Source organism: Carassius gibelio, chromosome B11 (genome assembly GCF_023724105.1).
Source record: "Carassius gibelio isolate Cgi1373 ecotype wild population from Czech Republic chromosome B11, carGib1.2-hapl.c, whole genome shotgun sequence".
NCBI classification, from domain to species: domain Eukaryota; kingdom Metazoa; phylum Chordata; class Actinopteri; order Cypriniformes; family Cyprinidae; genus Carassius; species Carassius gibelio.
Genome location: NC_068406.1, coordinates 11,747,879 through 11,774,211, shown reverse-complemented (window position 1 = coordinate 11,774,211; position 26,333 = coordinate 11,747,879). Strand labels below are relative to the sequence as shown.

At 35.8% G+C, this 26,333-nt stretch overlaps 1 protein-coding gene across 2 annotated transcripts in view; it reads left to right on the top strand.

Annotated features, from left to right (window-relative positions):
• The window catches only part of LOC127968541 (sodium-coupled neutral amino acid transporter 3), a 40,536-nt gene extending 15,871 nt beyond the window's left edge, over positions 1–24,665 (top strand). Inside the window, exons 2-17 of one of the 2 annotated variants that reach the window (XM_052569824.1) lie at positions 766–958; positions 2,276–2,308; positions 2,501–2,597; positions 2,704–2,819; positions 8,174–8,247; positions 9,404–9,496; positions 10,126–10,207; positions 12,957–13,039; positions 13,240–13,298; positions 15,193–15,357; positions 15,729–15,808; positions 17,401–17,501; positions 19,333–19,457; positions 19,603–19,747; positions 20,269–20,372; positions 21,217–24,665. In XM_052569824.1, coding sequence (XP_052425784.1) covers positions 855–958; positions 2,276–2,308; positions 2,501–2,597; positions 2,704–2,819; positions 8,174–8,247; positions 9,404–9,496; positions 10,126–10,207; positions 12,957–13,039; positions 13,240–13,298; positions 15,193–15,357; positions 15,729–15,808; positions 17,401–17,501; positions 19,333–19,457; positions 19,603–19,747; positions 20,269–20,372; positions 21,217–21,321 — 1,566 coding nt within the window. In that variant the 5' untranslated portion in view covers positions 766–854 and the 3' untranslated portion in view covers positions 21,322–24,665. The remainder of the gene's footprint in view (positions 1–765; positions 959–2,275; positions 2,309–2,500; positions 2,598–2,703; positions 2,820–8,173; positions 8,248–9,403; positions 9,497–10,125; positions 10,208–12,956; positions 13,040–13,239; positions 13,299–15,192; positions 15,358–15,728; positions 15,809–17,400; positions 17,502–19,332; positions 19,458–19,602; positions 19,748–20,268; positions 20,373–21,216) is intronic. The other variant, XM_052569825.1, reaches the window with a different exon arrangement.
• Positions 24,666–26,333: the final 1,668 nt, after the last annotated feature.

Sequence of the window (26,333 nt, the reverse complement as noted above, 5' to 3'; positions counted from 1 at the left end):
TCATGCTCTTTTTGTTTACCACTAGCACATGCTGGTGACGTTTTATTCTATAGTAACATGCCGTTTTATTCTATAGTAACGTGCATCGTATTGTATTGAGTATTGAGTCAATAGGTGTCATCATTGTACAGTCTACATGCATGTTCGTGGCCAATTTTATTAGATCCATGTCGCACAGTATGATATGCAATGATCTTATAGGATTGCTAAAATCGTGCGGTGGGTTTTAGATTAAAAGGTGCTTTGAATATGGCAAAAATAGACCAGGGAATCAGTTTACTGCTGGAAATTTGTCTTTATAATCAGCTCTGTTGTATTTGGTTGTGTAGGACTGCTAGTATCTGGTGTAGAAATAAATCTCCTTCCTTTTACTCAAATTTGAATTGCAGTTCTGCTTTAAGTTCATTTTAAATTCTGTAACTGAATTGGATTGATAAAGTTACCTTTAAACGCTTGTGGCTTTAAACCAAATGGGATATTGCTGATGTAGCATTTCAAAGATATATTCAGTTTAACTAACTTTTACTAACTAGAAAAAGTGTCTTCAAACTATTCAAATTTCAGAAAGCAACAACCTTAAATTGAACTTGTGTAGATGTTCATGTACCTACGTATAGTGTGTTTCAGGCATTGAGGTTCACATCATATGTTATTTCAAGGTCTTACATAATACTTCACTGCTCCATTTTACACATATGAACATATCATGTGTTCTTTAAACAAGCTGGGATTAATATGCACTGTTTTTGCATCCTTTTCTTATAGGGAAATAAGGGACAGACACAAAGTTTCTCTATAGATCTTCCTCTCTCACACTCGCACACTTGAAGGCCGAAAAGAATCACTCTGAAAGCATGGAGCCCGCAGAGATGAACGCTATCCCCAACGGGAAGGGCCACGGAGCTGTAGAGGAGACTACTGTGACTGCAATAAAAATCCAATCAGAAGATGCAGCTCAGTAAGTATTCGCTCAAGGGTGCAATATAATGTCCGTCTGGTTAAGGATGGTTTATTGTCATTCATCCAATGTTTATATATTTAGTAATACATTTTCAGTATATGTTACTCCTTGAGTCTATATTAGGGGTGCCTTAAGCTTTATATACGTTTAGTGCATATATACAGTATGTGTGAACATTAGTGTGTGTTTTTGCAGTATCTTCCAGCTAGCATTAAAGCATCCAGTCATGTCATCTTAATAAGGTGAAGCGTGTTCTTCATAACAGTCCTAAATGTCACTGAATAGCACAGTTCAGACATCACTGAGCACATTCAGTAGCACTGATGATATGCTCTCATGTTCAAAGCCCCAACGTGTCTGTGATTGTGTAGATGTTTTTCTGCAAATTAATGTGTATGGATGTTTCTTCAACTACAGGAGCTTTACTATATATTTTTCATTACAACTAATTTAGTTTTTTTTGGGGGTTATATGAAAATGATTAATTACTCACCCTCATGTTGTTCCATACCTGCACGACTTTCTGAAGATGAACTAAGGTCTTGCGGGTTTGAAGCGACATGAGGGTGAGCAATTAATGACAGAATTTTGAAACAGAAAATGAAAACCCCACGCCAAATTAAAAATGTGTCATTAATCACTTACCCCCATGTCGATCCAAACCTGCAAAAGCTTTGTTCGTCTTCGGAACACAATTTAAGCAGTCTATGGGACAGTCACAAGCCTCCCGGTTTTCATCCAAAATATCTTAAATTGTGTTCCGAAGATGAATGAAGCTTTTGCATTTAAATTATATTTTAGTCAAATTAATGCAGTCCCGCAATTATGCTATAATTTCTATTAGAATACAACAAAAAAATTCAACTAACAGTTTTTTTTTTAACAGTAAAGAGCAGGCTTGAGATGGTAAACCAAGGTAAACATCAGGGTATACATCAAGGTAAACAGTGGGAGAAGATTCAGCTGTAATTGATGTCTGTGCAAAATGTGTGACAGTATCCTTTAATTATGTGTATTTAAAATTATTATTGAGAAAGCAAAAAGTGTTTTTGAATGTAATTTATTTTCTTTGCAAGACTTAAAAGTGCCTATAGTTGAAGAAACAGCTGTATGTTCTTTTATATGCATAACAAAATCACCCTGCATGTAGAAGATCCGCTCGTCTTCACAAAAGCAAATGAAATGTTTTTCAACTAGACATCACTTTCTCCTTGTTGCCACATGCCTTCAGTAGTGTTTTTTCTACGGGTGTGTTCATCATGATTTCCCTGTCTCTTGTGCTTTCGTGGATGCGGCTCCGACACTGCTCTGTAGGGAACTTGTACCAAATAGCACTGAAAATGCCAGGTACTGTATGTCATGCAGAGAGCAAAATCATTAGCAAACAAAACAGTAGTTCTCTGCAGCTGCACATCATGCACCTGTAAATAAAGCAAAGCACCCATCGTAAATCAGTGTTTTGGTGGCATTAACCCCTTCAGTAAGTTATCTGTGATGCACTGCCAGTCAATCCCTCATGGGTGTTATGTGTGTCTTTAGTACCGACAGGACTCCAGGTAATGCAGAGGCAAACCTGGCAGAAAGCTCAGAGTTCCTGTCCAACACAGATGACAAGAAAACCCCTCACTTCACGGATGTAAGTTGAGCTTTTGGTAAGATTTCATGTGTGTCAATTTGTGACAGTGTGTCAAGATCATGATATTTTTCCGATGTAAATGTGTGGATTCTGTGTTTCTTTTTAGTTTGAGGGAAAGACTTCTTTTGGGATGTCTGTCTTCAACTTGGGAAACGCCATCATGGGAAGTGGAATTCTGGGATTAGCGTATGCAATGGCTAACACGGGCATTGTCCTCTTTGTGTAAGTTACAGTTTTAGGTCAAACTCTGTGCATTCAGATTGTAGGAAATGGCTTAATGGAGAATAGATAATCCACTTTAAACTACAATTAATAAAATCATGCATTTGATAGCATCCTAAACCACTCTGTGGGGAAACATTAGAGCCAGAATTGAAACATAAATGTTGATATTTTATTGAGAATGAAAGCCATCGTATTTCTTGCTGAATATGTATCCTAATGAGTTTATTGTGGTGTGTATTAATGTGCAATTGAATTATCATCATGCTGTTAAATTAGTATAACTGATAATGTTAATGAATGCTTGTGAAGTACTTGCTTTAACTTGCACAACCCTTAAAGAATTAGTTTACTTCCAGAATAAATTGTTATCCAAGAATCTCATGTCCTTCTTTCTTCAGTCAAAAAGAAATTACGTTTTGCGGAAAAAGATGTTTCAAGATTTTTCTCTGTATAGTGGACTTCAACGGCAGCCAACGGGTTAAAGGTCGAAATTATAGTTTCAATACAGCTTTAAAGAGCTCTATACAATACAAGCCGAGGAATAAGGGTCTTGTCTAGTGAAACTGTCGATCATTTTCTAAAAATACTTTTTAAACACAAATGGGTAGGGCAAAAAATACATTTTCTCCTCCAACTTCAAAATTGTCTGATAACGTTGTTGTTTTTTAGTTTTTTCGTAAAGGGTGTTTTACTTTCTTCTTTGAAAGTACTGGTTCGGTACATCTGCCTACCTCATGTGTGCCTGATTACGTTATGCATGAGGTCAGGCTAGTGCACGATGAGCATTTGTGGTTCAAAGTATATACATTTAAATTTTATTTTTTAGAAAATGACCAATTGTTTCACTAGATAAGACCCGTATTCCTCGGCTGGGATCATGTAGAGTCATTTCAAGCTGCACGGAAGCTGTAATTTGGACCTTCAACCCACTGATCCCCATTGAAGTCCACTATAAATAAAGAAAAATCCTGCAATTCTTTCCTCAAAAATTTTATTTGAACTTAAACTTACTTTCTTTCCGACTGAAAAAATAAAGAAATTATTATTTTTTTTTTTATTCTGAAAGAGTACTATTCCTTTAATAAGGAGATTCTGGACCCCTACTTTTTGACTCCTTGACATTTTTCTTGTAATTTTTCCTTTAAAGAAAGAAAGAAAGAAATGAATACTATTATTCAGCGAAATTTCTTAAATGTCACGTCTTCCCTACAGTTTGTTATGATCTGTGTTAATTCCCGTTCTGTGTACTGGTACTGCTGCTGTATTAATCCTCTAGTAAAGCAGCCTTTATTAGAAAAGTCAGAATGTCAGAGAGATTTGTGTCCTGATTGACCTTTAGTAGAGCTGAGCGGGCTGTACCAAGACTCTCACTTTCCACGGGAGCTCCCATGTTCACGCCAGGCACACTGTATTACTTTTGTTAACTAAGGGTCTGTCGTCTACAGTAGTTCTGATCTAATGGTCTGTGCTACTTAGCGTGGGCTCTCTGCTGTGATCGTGAAGATTAGGTTGTACACGCTTTATGAAAACCTGTCAATCCTTTTGATCTTGGTTTAGCAATGTACAGAGGATTTTTAATTTTTCTTTCTGAAAGGGCTTTGGGTTTGAGCTATTTGGCGTGACTGGGGTTCTGCGATATCTGGCATACTTGATCTTTCCATACTCCCGATTCTCTACATGTGGTACCTGTCTGATCTGAGAGCAGTGTTTCTCCAGTGCAGATTGTGGCTTCGGGCTACTCATAAATCAATCCCAGACACCATTTAATAATGCAGCTACTATTTCTTTCAATAACGGGGCAACTCTTGGGAATGAATTCATAAGATTTATGGAAGTTTCTTACACCTTGCTATAAGGACATCATTGTGGAGTCTCTATGCTAGTATAAAAACATTTTCTTTGTATTCATCTGTATGCTTTATGGCTTTTATGATGAGCATTTTGTACTGTATATACTATCATAAATTTGACATGGAACATCTCTGCTGATTATTGTTGGATATGGTGTATATAGATAGAGGAAAGATTCAGAAATGTTGATGTTGGGTTTTGTTGAGTTGTGGGTTTGACTTGTGTCACTTTGAATCTTGGCAGTGGTTCCCTAGAGGCGAGAGGGAATTCACGACATAACATCAAAAACAAGGATAACTTATGAATATCCAGCATTTCTATTCCTCTTTTCTTACAGGAGTGACATTGAATGGAGAGCAAACTGCTCACAGATTTCAAATTTGTCTATTCTGGAGTTTAGGAAAAGATATCAATAAACTCCCATCAGATATATGTCATCATACTGATGTATTTATATATATTTGTTTCTATTTTTAAGAAATTTTAGGAGAAACATCTGGGACAGTCGTATTATCTAAGTTAGTCTAAACATATCTGGGGACTCCATTAATTGGCTTTGATAATGACAAACAAAAAAACCTTTGCTTTGAAATTCAGCTTCCTGTGGCTTACCGGGAAATGTTATTTCTCAAGGATATGCGTTTATTTCATGTTCCTGGAATTATAAAGACATGTTTATGAGTCAAGTCTCAAAACGGGAAAGTGAGAGCAAGAATTGTCATACAAAGTAGATATGCAAAAATAAAACTGAATATCTGATAATGATATGATGATTTGCTGTAGCACCATGCTCAGTTAAATGTATATATATATTCTTTCTCAGTTAAAATAATCTTTGACAAGAGTGCTGTTCGAGTCTCATTTAAAATTGTGCTTCTAGTCATCCACTTCTTCCTCCATTTGCTCCATTAATTTAGATCTGATGAAGCCACTTGGATAAACAGCCTTTAATAAATGTAAAAACACGTCCAGACACTCTGGGATAAATTGTGTGAGATACTAAATTAAGGCGTTCTAGCACCACAGCATTCAAGACTGGTCTTGAGCTCAGATTTAACACTCTTAAAAAAATTATAATTAGTTTTTTTTTTTGAGAGAGCTGTTGATTATTAATTTTATTCTGTGCTGAAATTAATCAACAGAAATATTGATAATATTGTTTTATATATTATTATCATAAATATCGCTACATTTCAAGAGTATTTTTTATAATTTTTGGATTTTTTTTTTGTTGAGTTTTTTGGATAATTAAAAAAAAATATTTTAAGTCAGAGTTTAATAATGTTACAAAAGATTTTATTAGGCATTCAAGCATGTAGTGCTGAATCTTGGAGAGATGGAAGTACTCACACTGTCTACAACGTCACCAAGGCTCGCCCTAATCGACCTGATGGGGGCGCTACAGCAGTCAAAAGTATGTAATCGCTCATAACTCCTAAACTGTCAGTCGCAGGCTCAAGTATCTTATGCTGTTGGAATCCTTGGCTTACATTGGACAAAATGCATGCATGCAAGATTTGCTTGTGAGCCTGGCAAAAATTCTGGGTAATTTGGATTATTTAAAAAAACTATTTTGTGAACTATTAGTCCTAGGTTTTTCACCAGACTTAAACCGAACCAGTGCAGAAATACTTCTCTGGACAATGAATATCAATTATATATATATATATATATATTAAAACGTAGAACTTTTGACTGACCATCACAAAGGGAAGCCAAAACTTTTAAAAGGGGCAGGGCCACTTTCACTAAAATGGCTATAACTTTTGAACAGAATGAGATATTGATGCCAAACTCTGGTCTGATCTGGTCTCAGTTTGGCCACGTGGTGGTGCTATGAGAAGGGAAAAAACTAATAATGGCTATAACTACGGAACCTTTTGCAAGTCATGTTCGATTCTATTCATCCAAGTCATTTAAGGGGGCTTTCACACTGGCAGTTTAGTGTGGAGCAGGGCACGGTTCGCATGAAAAATCACTAATGTGAACGCTGTCATCTAGTGCACACTGGGGTACCGAACCTGAAACTACCTGGAGAAGGTGGTCTGAGTTCGGTTGCTCCCGAACTGTGGCGCAGTTCGCGTAAATGTGCTAGCAACACGGACTCGGGTGTGCACTTGTTCAGGAAGTAAAGTATCCCGCGCATCCGTAACACTGTCGATATCATTGTTTCCTCAACACACTAGAGAGCAGAGGTTGATTCCACACAATCCTAAAAGTCCAAATTAAATTTATTAAAATTACATAATTAAAATTATGCTGTGCATAATAGCACCAAAATAACAAACAAAAAAATTACAACTATGCTCAGTCGCGTTGTGTTCTCCATGTGTTTTCCGTGTGCATTTGCTATGACGTAAGGTGACTGCAAACGCACCAGGGTTTGATACAACGATTGACTGTGAAAGCAGACCAACGCTGCGGGCAGCACCGGGAACAATCGCGCTCGGGCTCGGACAGCAGCAAACGAGCCCAGTGTAAAAGTTGAGTGTTCCCAATCAGTCAATAGTGAGAGCGAGATTTCATTTCAGTTAGGAAGCTTTTGGAGCAGATATAAATGCTAAATTAATAACTTTTTCCTGTGACTTTTTGAGTTTAGATGATATTAAATATCTCATCACAATCAGCTGCTAAAGAAGATGATTAGATACTGAACTGATCACATTCATTCAAGCCAGCTGCCTCCATTGACACACTGCAGCTGGTGAACAAATCGCATGTTCTGTCTTCGATTTTTCAAAGCTTTTCAACCTTCACAATGTTGCCTACTCCAGTGTAATTTGTTATTAAATGTAAGCGATTAGCTGTACTAGTTGTGCTCCACTTGTTTAAATATGAGTGGAAAGTTAGTCAAGGCTGTTTTTTTTATGTTGAATATCCGTTTCAGAGCTCATGTGAGTCAGGGCACTGCTGTTTCTAGCAGAACTGCACTCGTTGACTTCTTCTCCTGCAGTCTGGCCATGTTGTTAGGAAAAAAAAAGAAGGAAAATGGAAGACGTAAGAAAGTGTGGAGTTGAAACTGAGTGCTTGGCAGAGGGCGCTTAGGCCTGGTCAGTATAGATGCCAAGACATTCTGGAACTAGGAAAAGGGACTAAACAGGGCATTTGGATGGAGGAAAAAGAGTCAGTAGATCATATTTTGGGTTCCCAGCTTGAGATGTTTATCCAGATGTTGGCAGCTGGAGGGTGCTGTTGAATTTATGTGCTATTTGTGATGTGCCTGTGATTACGATGTCTAGTATTTTTCCACCTTACTGAGACTTTTGAGCTCTTATAATTAGCCCATATATATGTATATATATTGTTTTTACACTAGAATATTACTTTGTGTCTTGAGTGGGCTTATTCCATGCGTGTTTTGATCCTATAATCTTTCCATACTGTGCTTTTGAACCAAAGGCTGTTTTAAAGAACTCTATAAATCTAACACATAGCCATACTCAGACTTGACAGTGACATTTGGTTCCAGTTGCAGTTAATTTGTCTTCTCTGTCTTTCAGAATTCTCCTCACTGTTATCGCTGGTCTCTCTGCATACTCCATTCACCTGCTGCTAAAATCTTCAGGCATTGTGGGTGAGTATTTCATTACACTGACCCGGTACCAGCTTAAGGCTCTCCTCAGTATAGTTAAAAACAGTTCCCGAACCTTTACCCTGAGCTAAGGTCATGTCCACACTGATACGTTTTCGTTTGAAAATGCATCTTTTTCTCTCCGTTTTTGGCCTTCCATCCACACTGAGATTGCATTTTCATCAAGGAAAACTGAGATTTTTGACAATGCTCTCCAAAGTGGATATACAAGTATTAGTTACCGCTGTATTTGCGACGCAGTGTGGACTGTGAAAATAGAGGCTTTTGGAAAACACAAGTTTTGTCATGTGACAATTATTATACCAATAGATATCCGTGTTAATACTGGTAATGTGCATGTTATGTGCTATGCACTTTCACACTATTGCTACGGAGGTGTTACTTTGTACATATCACAGTCCTTCAAAAATGAAAGCGAATTTACTCATGATCGCTATTTGTGGCAAAACATGAGAGCTGTTGCGTTATAGATCAGACATACAATTGTGAGTGTGTGCGACCTGGACGCGTCAGTGAATGATGAGTTATTTTCATAAATAAAATAATCCTGTCAGAAAAACAGCATGAAAACGTCTCGTATCTGTTCTGTGTGTATCATCTTCAGTAAGCTTTTTTGAGGCTTTACGCATGCACAGAAAGCGAATGTAACTTTTTCTGATGTTTCAGTGCAGATGAGACACTTTTGGACGGGAAGCGATTTAAAACGAAAGCACAGTTTTCAGATGTTTCCGGATTAATGTAGATTTAGCCTACATTGAAGAGCTGAGTTAGATGGAGGTGCTTACTGATGTGACATTGCTCTCTCTGTTAACCATCTGCCTCACTCTTCTCTGAGAGATTTTAATTGGCCAAAATATTTCTGGTGTGCATTAAGCTAAAAATAGCCAAGCGTCTGCTGTGCTTGATCAGTTGTGGCTGTCATTGACAGTATAAGCCCATGGTTACATTGTTTCCCCAAATCAATGTTTACCCCACGCTTACCTTGAAATACAAACAAACCTTACATATACTGTAACATGATATTACTTACTGATAGTGATTTTAATAATGAATCAATTTGAATGACTGTCAAATAAATGTTATAAAACAGAACCTGATTTATTTATTATTATTCACATCTTTGTCCTTTTGTTGTCAGGCATTAGAGCTTATGAACAACTGGGCTTCCGAGCCTTTGGCACACCAGGAAAGATGGCTGCCGGCATTGCCATCACCCTACAGAACATTGGAGGTGAGATTGTCAAACGTTACGTCTCAGGAGACACAATGTATTGTTTTGTGACCTGTCAAGGGCACAGCACACGTATACACGTCTGCAGAGAGAGTGACTGGGCTTAGATAGATAGCAATGCTATTTGTTTCTCATTTACACTCTAGGTCTTTACAGTTATTTTTTTGTTTCTTCATTATCATAGTAACCTGTCCTCCCAGGATTTCACTTCTATTGCAGACTATCTGCTGATTATTATTGGAAATATAAATAATTTTCTTTAAGAAAAATATTGAATGTTTTTATAGGTTATTCCAAGATGTCTGATAATTAGTTAATTACTATGAATAAATATAAAGAAATTAAATGAGTCTGTTGTGCAACATGATTTTTTATATATTTTTTTAAAGCTGAACTGTGTCTTAAATCTACAGTGATGGAAAAAGCCCCTGAGCTGTTTGGCGTTTGGTGCATGTTTATTAAAACTAAAAATAGAACTGATTCTCTTCTTTACTGTGACATTTGCTTCCAGGATAATAACCACAATCCCCTGGAGTGGACGAATGTGTCCTGGATTTGGTTGTTTACTGTATATGTGCATGCGTGTGTATAAATCTCACAGTCTCCTCTCTCTCTTTCTCCTTTCATAGCCATGTCCAGCTACTTGTACATAGTAAAGTACGAGTTTCCACTGGTTATCCAGGCTTTTCTCAAGGTGGACAATCCATCAGGGTGAGTACACAGGTCTGTGCACGTTTAAAGTCCTGGTTTAGTTCTCAAAAGGCAACACAGATACATCATCTTGCATTTCTTTATTACCATGTGACCCGTTTCGAGCATGTTAGGGTATCAGCAGCTACACAAAGACTTACTAGAAAGACAAATAAAACATGAGATCTGTGTCACTTCTGTAATTGTTTCTGCTAGATAACAGTGGCATTAAATGAAAAACAGAGGAAGTTTCCTGCATCAAATGTTTCTCTTGAGAAAAGACCAAGTAATGTCTCAGATTGTGTTTATGCGATTAAACGTCGTCAGAGTTAGAATTTTATGAACCTTTATTTAAATGAAACACAACTAAAAGCAATAAAAATTTCCTTTGGGGAGAAAAATGGTAAGAGACAGAAAGCAGTGTGTGGGCACTAAAAGGCCAAAGGGGAAAAAAGGGTTGTATGATTAGTTGAGTCTGTAAAAGCATCTCTTTCAATGCTTTCCTTTTTCTTTTTGACAAATGCCAGCCTTTGATTGTGGGCATGAGGGTGTTAATGCTAGCCACCACATCAGTTTGGCCCCTGGTAATGATTCCTGCCAATTTGTGTATGTGTGAGCTGTGCAGTTTCTCTCAGATCAATAGGTCCCTGAGGATTTCTGAGTCACACTGAAATCCTCCGGCAGTATTGTGTGGAAGTGTGTGCGTGTTAGAGGATAACTATGATAGATGGACTAGATTTGATGAGAACAGGTTTGTATGCATGTGAAGGTCAGATCTCTCCTGACAATAACACTCGGATGGCCAGCAAAGGATATGTGTGTGTATATGTGTGTGACGGTCCGTGACGCAAGCCGACTGCAGATGCTGTGATTGGAGCTCGGCCTGTCAGAAGGCCTGTGCACACACTCTGGAGGACGCCTCAAAAACTCCACGGAAACGACCTTTGGCTGCCTCATTTGAATTCCTCACCTCTCCAGGCGAGCGAGCGAGCGAGGAGGATCACGAAGCAGTAAACAGTGACCATTCATTTCAGTTTTAGCAGGCAGTGCCCATGAATCTACATGTGTGACAGTCTGTGTAAATGAACACCAGTAGGAAAGTAAAAAAAAGACCTGTCATTGTAGACCGTGACACAAATAAAAAACAAGGAAGAAGAATAAACAGTCCATTCAGTAAATTTTGCCAGCAAGACAAAATATGTCAAAAAAATGTATTATGTGCACAACAATTCAAAAGTTTGGGGTTGGTAAGATTTTGAAATGTTTTTGAAAGTCTCTTATGCTCATCGAGGCTTAATTTATTTGATCAAAAATAAACTAAAAGCTGTAATATTCTGAAATTGTATTGCAATTTACAATAACTGTTTTCTATTTCACTATATTTTAAAATGTTTATTCCTGTGATGCAAAGCTGAATATTCAGCATCATTACTCCAGTCTTGAGTGTCACAAAATCCTTTATAAATCATTCTAATATGCTGATTAGCAGCTCAAATTATTATAATTTTTTTATTGTTATTATCAATGTTGGAAACCACAATAAACATTTTTTTTTTCAGGATTCTTTGATGAATAGAAAATTCTAATTAATAGCATTTATTTTAAATAGAAGTATTATGTAAAATTGTTTATGTATTTAATGCATTCTACATAAAAAATAATTACCTTTGACAGCTAGGATAAACTGTAAAAAGAAATATAAAGAATGTAAAAAAAATATTACATGATTAATCAGACCACATACTGCAACTTTTTTTTTGTGTAAATCATGAGATTCAACTAAACAGGTTTAAAAAAGTTCAAATGACTCATAGAACAGACTAGATATATTTAGAACTAGAAATTTTTTTACAGTCTGGATATTTTTGTTAGCAATTTTTAACAGCAATTTGGTCCTGATATGCAAATGATGGCAATGCAGATAAAAGACAGAAAGCTGTTCCATGTGTGAAAGGGGCTGCTTTCCTTCTTTCCTGTCTTGCTATTTGTCCAATGTATTTTAAGTCACTTTGGTAAGAAAGCTGGTTAAAAGCGTGTAAATGTGGCCATTCATTCTGCACTCAGACATGTCCTCATCCAGACTAGACACGGAGGGGTGGATGGGTGCAGAACTGTTGAGAGGAGTAACTCAGGCTAGTGTTGGCATGCCTTTCAATGTCTGACTCACACTCCTGCCCATGTGAAAGATAATGAACATTGCACACATATGGATGCTGAGCTAACCAGTACCATGGACGAGCACAAGTGCTGCTGATCTTATACCTGGTACCGTTCACCTCGGTTAAAATCCCCCCTCAACTGAACGTCTTTGGCTTGATGGAGTCACTCTGTTGTCTCATATCAAGCTGAATTTCCAGGCAGGGTACAGGCCGTCCCTAATAAGTCTCTCTCTCTCTCTGTCTTTTTTTTTGTTCAGAGCTTCTTCAAGAGATGCCATGTTTCTAGTCTTAATGGGGGCAGAATAACAAGATTAGCAGCTTTAGGACGAGTTAGAGAGGGAGAGGATTTCCTCTAAATTGGCCTGTGATTGAGCACAAGGGTTTGGGTCCAAATAGCTGCTCAGTCACACACCACGAAACATTTAAAGGGCACTGATCACTCCTCTCCTGGTGTTGTCCACTAATTGTAAACCATTAAACAACATACAAGTAGTCATTTTAGTGTTATGAAAATGTAATGCATTAGTAATAATTAATAAGAGAACTGCGGAGGATTGCGGATGAAGTGTGGACTGAAACATTTCTATTTCTGTTTTTGTGTTGTTTGGCAGGGAGTGGTATTTAAACGGCAATTACCTGGTTGTCATTGTATCGTGCTGTGTCATCTTGCCGCTGGCTTTAATGAAGCAGCTTGGTAAGTCGTCTCAAACTGATTCTTATGTCAAATTGCACACATATCTTATTCGGCTTGTAATTTCATGTCTGTATAGCCACATGATGTAAAATATTAGCATTCATACTGTATTGAATTGTATTAAGAGTATTGCAATGATCAGACTTCTCACAGAGGTGTTGTGGGTAATTGTCACTTACTCATCTCACTGTGTGTTTCAGGGTACCTGGGCTACACCAGCGGTTTCTCTCTCACTTGTATGGTCTTCTTCCTTATTGCGGTATGTTTGATGCTCTCGTCATATATTAAATAATAGTATTCATGAATATTGTGCATGCTATTTTTTTTTTTATCTTTTCAATTTTAATTTTAGTTTGTTTTTGTAATTGTTATGAACTTTTGTTATTTTATAAATATATATTTTATAAACTTTATTTCAGTTGTTTAGTTCAGTTTTAATTTAAGCAACATTTCTAGTTTGTTACATTATTAATGACACATTATTAAATTCTTGTTTATTTAACTGTTTACTAATTTGAACAAAATCACATGATTGTGTGATGTTGATGAAGTACATATGGTTTTGTGTTCCACCAAAGAAACAAAATAACCAAGTAATTGATGACAAAATTTTTTTTTTTTTGGGGGTTATCTATCCCTTTAAATATGCTTCATTCAGTTGCCATGTGCTGCTTAGTATTCTAATCACGAAGCAGTACTCTGCTATTTAGAATTTTATCTCTAAATAAAATGCTGAGAGCATGAAAATTATTATTTAATCTTGAAACAGTTCCAATTAGCAGTTTATAAATCTTACAGTAAGCTGGGGGATTTTAGGGTGTGCTCATGTTTTCCACCAGCAGGATCAGTGTGTGATGTTGTGTGAGTGTGTCTTGTATTTTTAGAGTGGGGTTGTGTTTGGTGCACCTCACTGACCTAGTTTTGAACGGGAGCTTTAATCTTTGCACACGGCTCTCACTCTCTTTGTCCTCATGCTGGTGTGTGAGTGTGGCATTGGCTGTGCCACATGTTTGCGCTGGATTTATAAAACCGTCTAGTCTTCACACCAAAGTCCAGTCTGAATATGATATAATTGCCTCTCTCTTCTTCTCTTGATTCATCATCCCTGCTGTGATGTGAACGAGCACCAAATGAAAAGACACAATGGAGCCACTTCAACATACTCTCTCTCTCTCTCTCTCTCTCTCTCTCTCTCTCTCTCTCTCTCTCTCTCATCCGGCTGGTCATGTGACTGATGAAGGACATTATAAAGCAGTGATGTGTACCTTTTAGGATTAAAGGGGTCATATCATGAGAAATCATGCTAAACCATCTCAAAAAGACCATCTTTTGAAACTAAGCAAGCAGTAAGAATCCTACTTGGATTTCTGACATCAGAATATATATATATATAAAAAACAAATACTACCTACATTTATAGCAATGCATTTTTTAAGTCTTAAGCCTGTATAAAATAATGGTCAGAATAATCTAGTTTTTTTTTTTAAATAGAACAGTTATTAAACCTTTAGACAATGTCAATACTGTCAATATATGTTTTTTGTTTCGAGATCATATTTGATGCATCAGGTTTTTATGGCTCATAAAGTATGATACTGGAGAATATGGAGCTCAAACTGCATAAAATGAATATCAGTTGTCACACTATATCTCGCAATAATATGTTTTAGTAAGATGATATTTAAATGCTTAGTATTATGATCAAAGCACTATATTTATTTATTGTGGTGCACAACATATAATGCAATGCAATACAATAATTATTAAGAAATGAACAGATACATGTTCCCTAAAAGCCTGACCATATTTGATACTTTTATTTTAACATGATTTAAAAAAAAAAGATTGCTTCAATCCAGTAAGTGTTTATCTTGATATATTACTAACAATATAAAATATATTCTTATGTTTACTTTCTAAAAATAGGTTTTTACAGGAAAAAAAGACAAATGTACCAATGCCGAAATGGCATGTTTTTAGAATTATACTAAAAGACTTTTAACTTGCTAAAAATTTATTATAATGAGAGACAGAAATCAAGAAATTGTCATTAAAAAACCCCAACGTGACTAACTATAAGTGGAGTAAAAACTCATTGCAAGATCAGCACAACCTAACCAGGACTAATTATTCAATCTCTCATCTCTCTCCAGGTGATCTATAAGAAGTTCCAGGTGAAATGTCCTTTTGAGGACTTTGCCTATAACAGGACAACGTCGGGCTTTAACACAAGTGTGGCAGCTGATCGCGGAGGAGTGGAGATGACCCCTGAGGGGAACCCTGCCTGCACCCCCCGCCTCTTTAACATCAACTCACAGGTATGTCACCGTGTGACTGAAATCATGCTGTGACATTCATATGAGTCGTGTGATACAAGACTTTAAGCCAAATCAAATGACAAACACTGCAGCTCTCAATAAGCCTTTGCATGACTCGCATATAAAACCCATATGGCTTTCTTAAATGTGTAAGTCTGTAGTCAGCTCAGTCCGTCTCTGTGTGCACGGCACTGGCATTTTAAATGAGTCCAGGCCTGAGCTCTGTCCAAGTCTGACTTAATCACAGCTACAATTAGCTCTCTGTTATGTGCTACAGTGTTTAATGGGCTTTAAAGTGTGGGGTTTGGGGTTTATGGTTGCCGCTGTTGTATCCGTGGTGACGTGATGTGGTCTGGTTTGTGTGCTTTTAGACGGCCTACACGGTTCCCATCTTGGCGTTCGCGTTCGTGTGCCACCCCGAGGTGCTGCCAATTTACACTGAGCTGCGCAAGTAGGTGGCAAGTTCTTTCACAGGTCTAGAATCACACATGAGTCACGCTGTGCATATGGATGCTATTACACTGTGCGTGGCTACCCATCTGCTTCACTGGCCAGAGAGCTGGGGTTTAACCATGCTGGAAGAAGCAGATTTACTCAGGCATTCAAGGAATATTACAGATTCAATGCAAGTTAACCCCATCCAACAGTATCTGTGGCATGCTCTTTTAAAGATGTTCACAAAACCAGTCATAAGGGTAATTTTTTTTTTTATTTTTTTTTTATGTATACACCATCTGAAAGCTGAATAAATAAGCTTTCCACTGATGTATGGTTTGTATGGTATGACAATAATATTTGGCTGAGATACAGTAAAACCATTTGAAAACTTGGAAACTGAGGGTGCCAAAAAAATCGAAATATTGAGAAAATTGCCTTTAAAGCTGTCTAAATGAATTCCGTAGCAACGCATATAACTAATAAAAAAAATATATATATATTTACATTGGGAATTTTACGAAATATCTTCATGAAACATGATCTTTACTTAATATCCTAATGATTTTTGGCAACAAACAAAAAAAAAGAGATAAGATAAGATAATATTTTGACCCATACAATCTATGTTTGGCTATAGCTACAAATATACCCCAGTGACTTAAGACTGGTTTTGTGGTCCTGGCACTTGAAAAGTAAATTGGGGTGTAAAATACTGTTATAAAAATACAGCCACAGAACTAAAGCAATATGCATGTTAGCTTGGTTTTAGCATTAAAAAACAAAAACAAAACAAAAAAAAACTTCTAACCTTTTCTATTTGAAGTTAAACTGTTCAAAAGTTTGGGATCAGTAAGATTTTTTTAAAAAAAATAAATGAATACTTAAATTGATTAAAAGTTGACAGTAAAGACTTTTAGGCACTTTTATCACTCTTTTAAAATATATATTAAGCAGCAACTGTTTTCAACATTAATAATAATTAAAAAACGTTTCTTGTTCATCAAATCAGAATATTTGAATGATTTCTGAAGGATCACTCCAATATTGGAGTGATGATGCTGAAAATGAAGCTTTGCATCACAGGAATAAATTAAATTTGAAAGTATATTAAAACCATAAACTGTTATTTTAAAATGTAATATAATATTTCACAATATAATTGTTTTTACTGTATTTTGATCAAATAAATCCAGCCTTGGTGAGCATAAGTGACTTCTTGCAACAACATTAAAAGCCTTATAGACTCCAAACTTTTGAACAGCAGTGAATTTACAATTTTGTACACCCTAAAAACTTCTCTACACCGCAACCTTCATTTTTGCTTTTATACAAGAAGACACAAGCTGAAATGATTTGTTTCTGGTTATCAACATTACAACACAAAACATGGAATATTATATTTAAGTACATAGAAAAAAAAGTTTCAACGTTCTCTTATGAAGTCTTTAAAATGCCAAAATTGGAAATTAGCATAAATATTTCTGCCTTATGACTATATCAGAGATTGTTAGATGAGACTGGATTGTGTTAAACTTTATAAACTTCATAAACTTTATGAACTATTATGACTATTTTTTGTCCCATCCTTATGTTGACTGATTTCAGCCCTACAAAGACAAAGATGCAACACGTCTCCAACATCTCCATTGGAGTCATGTACGTCATGTACCTCTTGGCTGCTCTGTTCGGGTATCTGACCTTCGTTGGTGAGGACTATTACCATCACTCTCTTTACTATATGTGCATTCTTTCTTCATGCATACAGTGACAATTTTCTCAAAATAAATAGAACATGAGTACCACGATGACAGGAGTAAGTGACAATAAAAATATCAGTCGGATTGCAGTGGCATTTGTAATATTGAAATATTAAGGTGTGGTCACACTTACAATAGCTTGGAAGAAATTTAACAGAAAAAGTTGCTAAGGCTTAAGCTATAGAATCCATAAAGTCTTTGTACAGGACGAGCAAATATGAAGGGAACACTATTTTAAAACAGATAAAAGTATCTTAAAATGCATGCAACTGTTTCCAAGTTTACAATGTTCATGTTTCATTTTGGTCAGGCTGTTGATTCCATTGTAGGCCAAAGATAAGATTCTGAGTCTGATTTTGAACTGGCTTGGATGGCTAATGCTGAGTGAACCAAAATCTAGGGCAAGACAGAAGTATGCAGTACGTTACAGAGCAAGAAGCAGCAGGGAATGGTAGTTGCCACAGTTGCTGAAGGTCATGTGGTCGTCCAGGACAACTACTACAGATCATGAGGAGACAGCAGTGTGACTCAGCTGAGATGGAGAGAGTGGAGGAGGTTTTGTTGAGGAGAAAGAGGAGGTGAGACCTGTCAGGATGAATGTGCTGAGTGGTCACTTGAGTTGAGATGTCAGAGGCCAGCTGAGATCAGTGACTGCAGCGGTAAAGCGGTTTTTTTCTTTCTTTCTTGTTTTGGATACAAAATTGTAATATTAACAGCTTTTGAATCATAGGAGCAGACTGAGACCTGCTCAGCTGTCAGCATGTGTTTGCTGATGTCACAGATCTATTTTCATCAGTTTCGTCAGTGTTATAGACTCAAGGTCATGTTGAAGTAGTACTAGCACTCCATCTAGTGGCCGTTGTGCCTGGATAAAAACCATTACTGTGTGTGGAATAAGAGTAATGGATGCAGTAAATCTCAAACTGTGTTAATTTGGTTTTAATGTTTTTTTTATTATTATTATTGTTTATATATATATATATATATATATATATATATATATATATATATATATATATATATATATATATATATATATATTACAGTTTACAATAACCATTTTCTATTTTAATATATTTAAAAAAAATAAAAAAATTAACATTCCTATGATGCAAAGCTGAATTTGAAAAACTTTGAACATTTCTTATTATTATCAATGTCAAAAACAGTCGCTATGATGTTTAATATTTAATTAATGCATTTGATATTTGATCAAATCTTTTAAAATTCATGATTTAAGAGATCTTAATAACCCCTATCTTTTGTAAAGTATATATAAATAGTTATAGATGACCAAAAAAAATTAATGATTCAGCTGGTTTATCAACACATTTTAATGAATTAACTTGTGTTAACATTTATTTGTGATCAAATATTTCTGTTGTGTCAGTTCAGAAATTGATTCAATTCAGTCCAGCTTCTTAACTAGTCTGTTTAATATCAGTAAATTAAAAGGTTTATTAAAAGTGAGAGTATTTTCTGGTTTCCCCCAGATTTGAGTTGTTAGGTGCTCCACAATTTTCAGAAAAAAAAAAAAAAAAAAAAAAAAAAAAATATATATATATATATATATATATATATATATATATATATATATATATATATATATATATAATTTATTATTATTTTTTTTAAATGGTCCACCACTTTAAAAACGTTTGAGAACTACTGAATCATTTGTATTATTAAGAATTAGTATAATTGAATAAACCTTCTTTTCTCTACATTTAAAATGAAATTGAACTTGATATTCCATTGAAATGAATATATTTGTGTGTAGATAAGGTGGAAGCTGAGCTGTTGCACACCTACAGTCGAATCGACCCGTACGACACACTCATCCTGTGCGTTCGTGTGGCGGTGCTGACTGCCGTCACACTCACTGTACCCATCGTGCTGTTTCCCGTGAGTTTTACACACTCTCACACACATCTGAGACCTTTACAATTCAAAATAAACTACATCTTACCAGCTTACAGCTTTGTTAGAGGAGACAGGATCAGATGACAGGCAGCATTTCAAAGCTTTGCCTTCTGATGTCTTTTCTCAGGTAAGAAGAGCGATTCAGCAGCTGTTCTTCGCAAATAAAACCTTCTGGTGGCCACGTCACATTGCCATAGCTGTCACCCTCCTCACCCTGATCAACTTACTGGTCATCTTTGCCCCGAACATCCTGGGCATCTTCGGGGTCATCGGTGGGTTTGGTGCTATTCTAGTCTCTTTGTAGCACTCATTCTCTTCTTCTTTCTTGTGAAGTTTCATTGGTGTGAAAAGAGTGTGAGATACAGTGTCATTAAGTTTCACCATGACAACCTCAAGGACCTCAAGTCACTTTTATTTCCACATGCATTAAAGTCTCAGACTATAATACTGTACGAACCGTTCCAGCCGTGCATAAATCCATTGCCAGCCACATTATTAATCTCCTTTGGAATGTGTATATAATTATCAGCAAGGTCCTTTTATTACATTATAGTTTCTCCTGGTCTCACACTTATCTTGACAGCACTAATTGTGAGTTTTACCTACCTCAGAGAAGAATGAACACTATTGTTCTGCAAGTGCCTAACCGCCATGAGAAATCTCTCAGTGGCTTATGAAACTTAAATAGCATTAGCTCAAGATTTTCTGACACTGTTAAGACTTAGGCCTGAGGCACGATGTTAGTGAAGTATGAAGGTTTAGGTTTACTGTACATGTGTTTATTGTTCCGTAGGTGCCACGTCCGCGCCGTGCCTCATCTTTATATTTCCAGCTGTGTTTTACATCCGCATTGTTCCCAAGGAAGAGGAACCCTTGCGCTCGGCGCCGAAAATCATTGTGAGTACTTGGACATGCTGTATTTGATTCCTTCCCATTCATCCACAGTGGGATAAGGTTTCTTACCTCTTGTAGGAATGTAGATGCTTTGAAAACTTTCACACTGTTAGATTGAGATCCTCTGAAAACCAATCATGCTAAGAGCTTCGGAAATCCCTCGGGTAAATCTTTGGTGCGACCCAAGACTATTGTAAACTAGTAAACTAATTCCTCCTTAAATTACAGCAAACTCCAGGAATCTTGGGGCTAAACCTGAACGTATAATTTTAGTATATGTGAGTGTCATGAAACGTTCAAAACATAATTAATTCTTTAAAAAGTATATTTTTTTGTGTTTTTTAAAGACTTTTTAACATGACATAAGCATTTTTTCTCCCTCTCTTTTTTTATTACAGTAACTTTAAAAATACATTTGTAAAGTTTGCAAATATGTATATATAAAATAAAAGTGTCGCAAATGTCACAATGCAATAAATACATACCTTAATGTTAAGAAAATTGGCTTCATTTTGTTTGCACATTTTATTTAATTTCTTACCCAGACATTTCTTCATAATATGCACCCAATCATATTTTTAGAATACATATTTCATTATGTATTTCATTTTAATGTGCTTAAATGAGCTTAATTATGATACAAAACATGTTTAAATGTGCTTAATTTTAAAGTTAAATCACACAATGCAAGAAAACGTATGAAAAAAAAAAACAGTAATGTGCTGAAAAGTCTTAATTTTGCTTGCAAATTTCATTTTATTTCATTTGTAATACTTTTTAGATCACATGTTTCATCAATCATTTTGGCAACATTGTTAATAATCTTGCCTCTCTCCTTCTTTTATAGGCTGCTTGCTTCGCCTTATTAGGAGTCCTGTTTATGATAATGAGCCTGAGCTTCATCATCATTGATTGGACATCAGGGACCAGCAATGCAAGCAGTGGTCATTAGGCCTCTCCCTCTAATGGTTTATGCTCTTTAGTATTACTTTCGGGTCAGTAGTTGGGGAGGATGCATAATCTCTCAGTGATCAGTCACAAGAGTAGTACCAGATTCTTAGCTTTAGTTGCATTCAATTATTGTATTATTTCGCCATGCGACCTGCATATGCTGTAAATGGGGTCTTGCCCCATCTCAGGCCGGCATTAAATCCATTTAAAGGCCATCCGCTCCTAAAAAGGAGTGGTTGGGACAAGGAAATAGGGAGAAATAACAAGAACAAGAAAAAAAGCAGTATGCAGGGTTTGCAAACAAAAGGGATTTTGCATTCTAACCAAACAGACTCATCCACTGGCCCAACCTCCCATCCATCCCTTCATACAGTACCTCTGCCCTTCAGCCACATTCACAAGAGATTAGAATCACAGTAAGTGCTCAGTCCTGATGGGAGGATTGGTGGTTATTAAAGCATATTTCATCATATCTCATGTTAGATATAGCAATACTGTGTGCAATAGCTGTGAGATATCTGACACTGAAGGCTGTTGAGAAGCCTTGTCCAGAATCCAGCCTTCATTTGGCTGCAGTCTATTACACAATTTCAAATTTATGCAAACTGTACGTATAGATGAACTGGTCACATTTTATATGGATTTATAATATTTATCCTTTCTACAGTATTTAGAGATAAATATATTAGTAGATATATGAGCATAGATATACACGATATATATATATATAAGAGTATTCCGATTCATCTGGTGTTCTCAAGGTTGTCTCTCACATCCTCTTACAATATTTGTGATTATTTCGCTAAAATGCGATATTTAGATGATTTAGATTTTAAAAAGACAGAATCATCCAAGATGAAAGGCACAATCTTCTTTTTTTTAGGAACACTACTGGTTGCAATGGGAAAGCACAGTTAATCATAGGGTCAGTTTATAATGATCCCATGAGTTCTGCTGACAGACTGATTTTGAAACACCAAAAAACATAGATTCACAGGGTCTTCTCCTTAACTGGAGAAACAAATGTGGTGCATTGATGCACATAAATGTTTTAGCTGCAGGGAGGTAACATTGCCCGGTGGAAGCTGATCGGTTCTGCTTCTAGAGAGGATATTAACACAAGTAGACAGATGATTTTGGTCATTCGGCGAATATTGAAACTGTAGCACTTTCGGTTGAAGCACAACTTGCGCTCAGTCTCTTGACCCAGCTACAACTTACAACATAATCATAGATTAATATATTTTGTAGACAGATATATGAATAAAATCCTATGTACTACTAATTGTAAATTGTTTGAAGATAAAAAGTAATGTGTGGATGTCTAACATGGTACATTAATATTTTAAACATTGTAATTGAAACTTGTCATCCTAAAAAACTATAAATTAAGCACTTACTGGCCCATAATGATCTTAGTGGTAACACTGTGGTGTTTTAGTGTGTGTGTATGTGTGTGTTCTCTCCTCTTCTTGCTAATGGAGAAAGAATACTTCAGTATGTGAATGTACTGTAATGGACTATAAGATGTCTAAATGGATAAATTGTGGTACTGTTTTATTCATTTTTGTCTGTTTAATTCATGTTTAATGGATAGACCAGCCACACATATAACTAAATCATCATATCTGTGAACCTGTATTAGCATAATTACATATCTCGATATATTTTTTCAGTGTTTTACATGTCCCTGGTGCTGCATCGAGGGCCTGTCGGACAGTAAAAAGACACTGTAATTTATTCCAGATTACAATCTGTACTTGCTTGTTTATCATGGCATCATTTCCCTCTTTGGTCTTTTGGATATAGAGACATATATAGAGAAATTTATGATTTAATATGTCTGCATGATTGCTGAAGTGCATCACTGAAATACCCCATTGATCATTTTTTTGGTAAAGAAGTGTTAAATTGTGTGTTCTGGTGATGGTGAGATGTTATTTGTAGTGGTGTAATGCCTCACACACCAATGTGGTTGCTTTCTCAAGCACAAAAGTGTCCCATTGTTTTAGCAGTGTGTGTTGATGTCTGTTCACATGCCTGAGAACTAAATGTGCCAGTTGTTAAAGAATTGCCAGTATCCGTCCTTAAATATACCAGTGGCTATAAATGATTCAAAGTCTGAACTTGACTTTGAAAGTAGTCACATTGCCCAAGTTGCATTTCACCCCAAAATCAGACAAGAATAAATATATAATATATGTTTCATTATTTATATACTTGTATTCAGCTAGGACAAATCAAAGTGGACAAAAGTGACAATTAATAGATGTTTCTGGTCTTTTGGCACTTTCAAAGAATTCTAACAAACAGCACAAAATCAACATTATATAAAAATATATATATATTTTTAAAAAATCTTATCGGCCCAAGATGTGCATATCTATTCAATTACGATATATATATATATATATATATATATATATATATATATATATATATATATAGGCTAGGAATATATTTTCTGTCATTTGATTTTGGGGTGACATTTGGTGAGATTCACTGAGAGAGATTTTAATTTTCAGTTTGATAGTGTTTATGATTATTAAAACAGAGCATAATTTCTATGAGTATTTTTAAGGAGAAATAATTCCTGTCTGATTTATCCACTGCATAAAATATTGATTTTATGATGACGTTAGTTCAAGTTAACCAGTAAAATCGTATAAACTTCCTATCAGTAGAAAAATCTTTAGTATCAATGATGAATCATGGATAAATATAGTTCCCTTTATAAAAGCACAGTCTGATTGCTGCAACTAGAGCATTAGCAGGGGTGCACCAGAAACTGACCTGAACGACAAGATCCCCCATGATGCAGTGCTTCCATCCCCAGGCTTTTACACGCACAGCTTAGTAGATTTTGAGCTGATGCCTGGGCTGACAGCAGCACTTTTCAAGCACCTGCAGATCACACCGCTATGATCTCCAAATCTGCAAGGTATTACAAAGTAGCAGAAGGGGGGAGATTTGAATTGTCTTTTTAGCAGCTGTGTACTTGTGTCCATTCTGTGTGATGTTTCCCTTGTGATGTAATGAAAGTGTCATCTGTTTGTAACAGTTTAAACGAGTTCATTACTTACATGGCAGCATTTATAAATAATGTACATAAATGTAAACCCTTTATATTATAAGCACATCTGTAGTTTGTATATTGTAAATAGTCAGATGATGTTTAGTCTGATGATTAAAACTTAATAATTTTTAAAAATGCTTTTTAAAAAGCCAGTTTATGTCTTTATTTTCTTTATTCTCAGTATCGAGTACATTGCTGGCAGTTAATGTACTGTAAACAATGTTCAAATAAAATAAAATAAAGAATAAATAATATTCAATCATTCTTGATTCAGTCTACAGCTGTATTTCTCATATTCACGTGTTTATTTGGTGTGTCTGTGGCTCACCGGACAGGTGACCAATGCAAAGGGGAGTTGAATGATCTGTTTACGTGTCATAGATCTATCTAAAGCAACCTTGCAGGTTGAGATGAGGTGTCTATTTCAAGGGCACATTGGTCTGAAAGCAGTTCCGGGGAGCAAACCTACAGATCTTCTCTTCCTCCCTCAGCAGCTGTCTCTTTTCCTTCCTGCTGATTGTTCACTTAAGTGTAAAGCTGTTTATGTCAAAACAGAATCTTGCTTTGAAGCAGCAGTTTCCTGAAAATGTTCACATGGTTTGTGTTTCCTCCTCACAAGAAAATGTGCAGATAATATTTGAATTCATTCGATTTGACAGACATGCTGAATTCCAGAAATATACTAAAGTTGAATGTACATTAATACAGCTTTTAAAATAAAGGCACGTTTCACACATTAAATAAGGTGGATAAACATTAGCCTAGTGAAAGGAATATAAAAGTGTAACCGCATAATTTCCTTGTGAAATGAAGATTATATCAGATTATAATTGGATAACACACGCAGACAAACAGCATTATAGGGAAACTAATTTAGATAAATTGGAGCAATTTCAGCAATATGCAACAGAAGAAACATTTTGATTCTGAAAGAACCTTTCAGTGAATCGTTGTTTCAAGAACTTTTTTTGTATCAGTCTGAAAACAATTAAATAATCTAAAGATAGAACTTATAAATAACTTTTGGTCCAATAGAAAAGTTCCATGGGTTCTAAAGGTTTTTCATTGTGCCAATAAAGTACTTTATTATTATATAAAGTACGATTCACTGAAAGGTTCTTTCAGAATCAAAATGTTTCTTCTGTTGCATATTGCTGAAATTGCTCCAATTTATCTAAATTAGTTTCCCTATAATGCTGTTTGTCTGCGTGTGTTATCCAATTATAATCTGATATAATCTTCATTTCACAAGGAAATTATGCGGTTACACTTTTATATTCCTTTCACTAGGCTAATGTTTATCCACCTTATTTAATGTGTGAAACTTGCGTTGTCATTAGCTTCATATTCTGTTAGCAGTGTTAGCTACAAGAACTCGTTATGTTTATGCGGTTTCATTTTATATTTTAATATTTCAAAATGGTATTTCTTATCAAATTATTTCACACAATGGTTTTCCTGTTTATTGCACGATTCTTCTAGGCTAATCATTTACAGTACACATCGTTGCTAATAAATCAGAAGTCTCGCACATTCACAGAAATTTCGAGTTGCAAAATAATTGAGAAATTGAGAGTAGGCTACTGTCTTTCTATCTTGAGTTTAGAAATAAAGACTTAAGATGCAAATTAAACAGATATTAAACTCAATTGTTACCGGTTAACTTTTTGAATAACTGTTAAACAGGCTAAATGGAATTTAAACTAGTGTCTAAAGTATAAAGTATGACTACTTTCAGACACACGGGGGCGGTAAAAACACAGATAAGTCTAGCTTTGTCCTAATGTTGTTTGCTCTAGCTAGTCCAACGAAGGAAATGCACTCCATGTGGAAAAATCAATGCGAGCTATTACTTTAAACAAGGTTTTATCTCCTGCCTAAGCGCAAATCATACAGAACACATGCTGAAATCAGTGCGTCAATATTGACATAAGTCT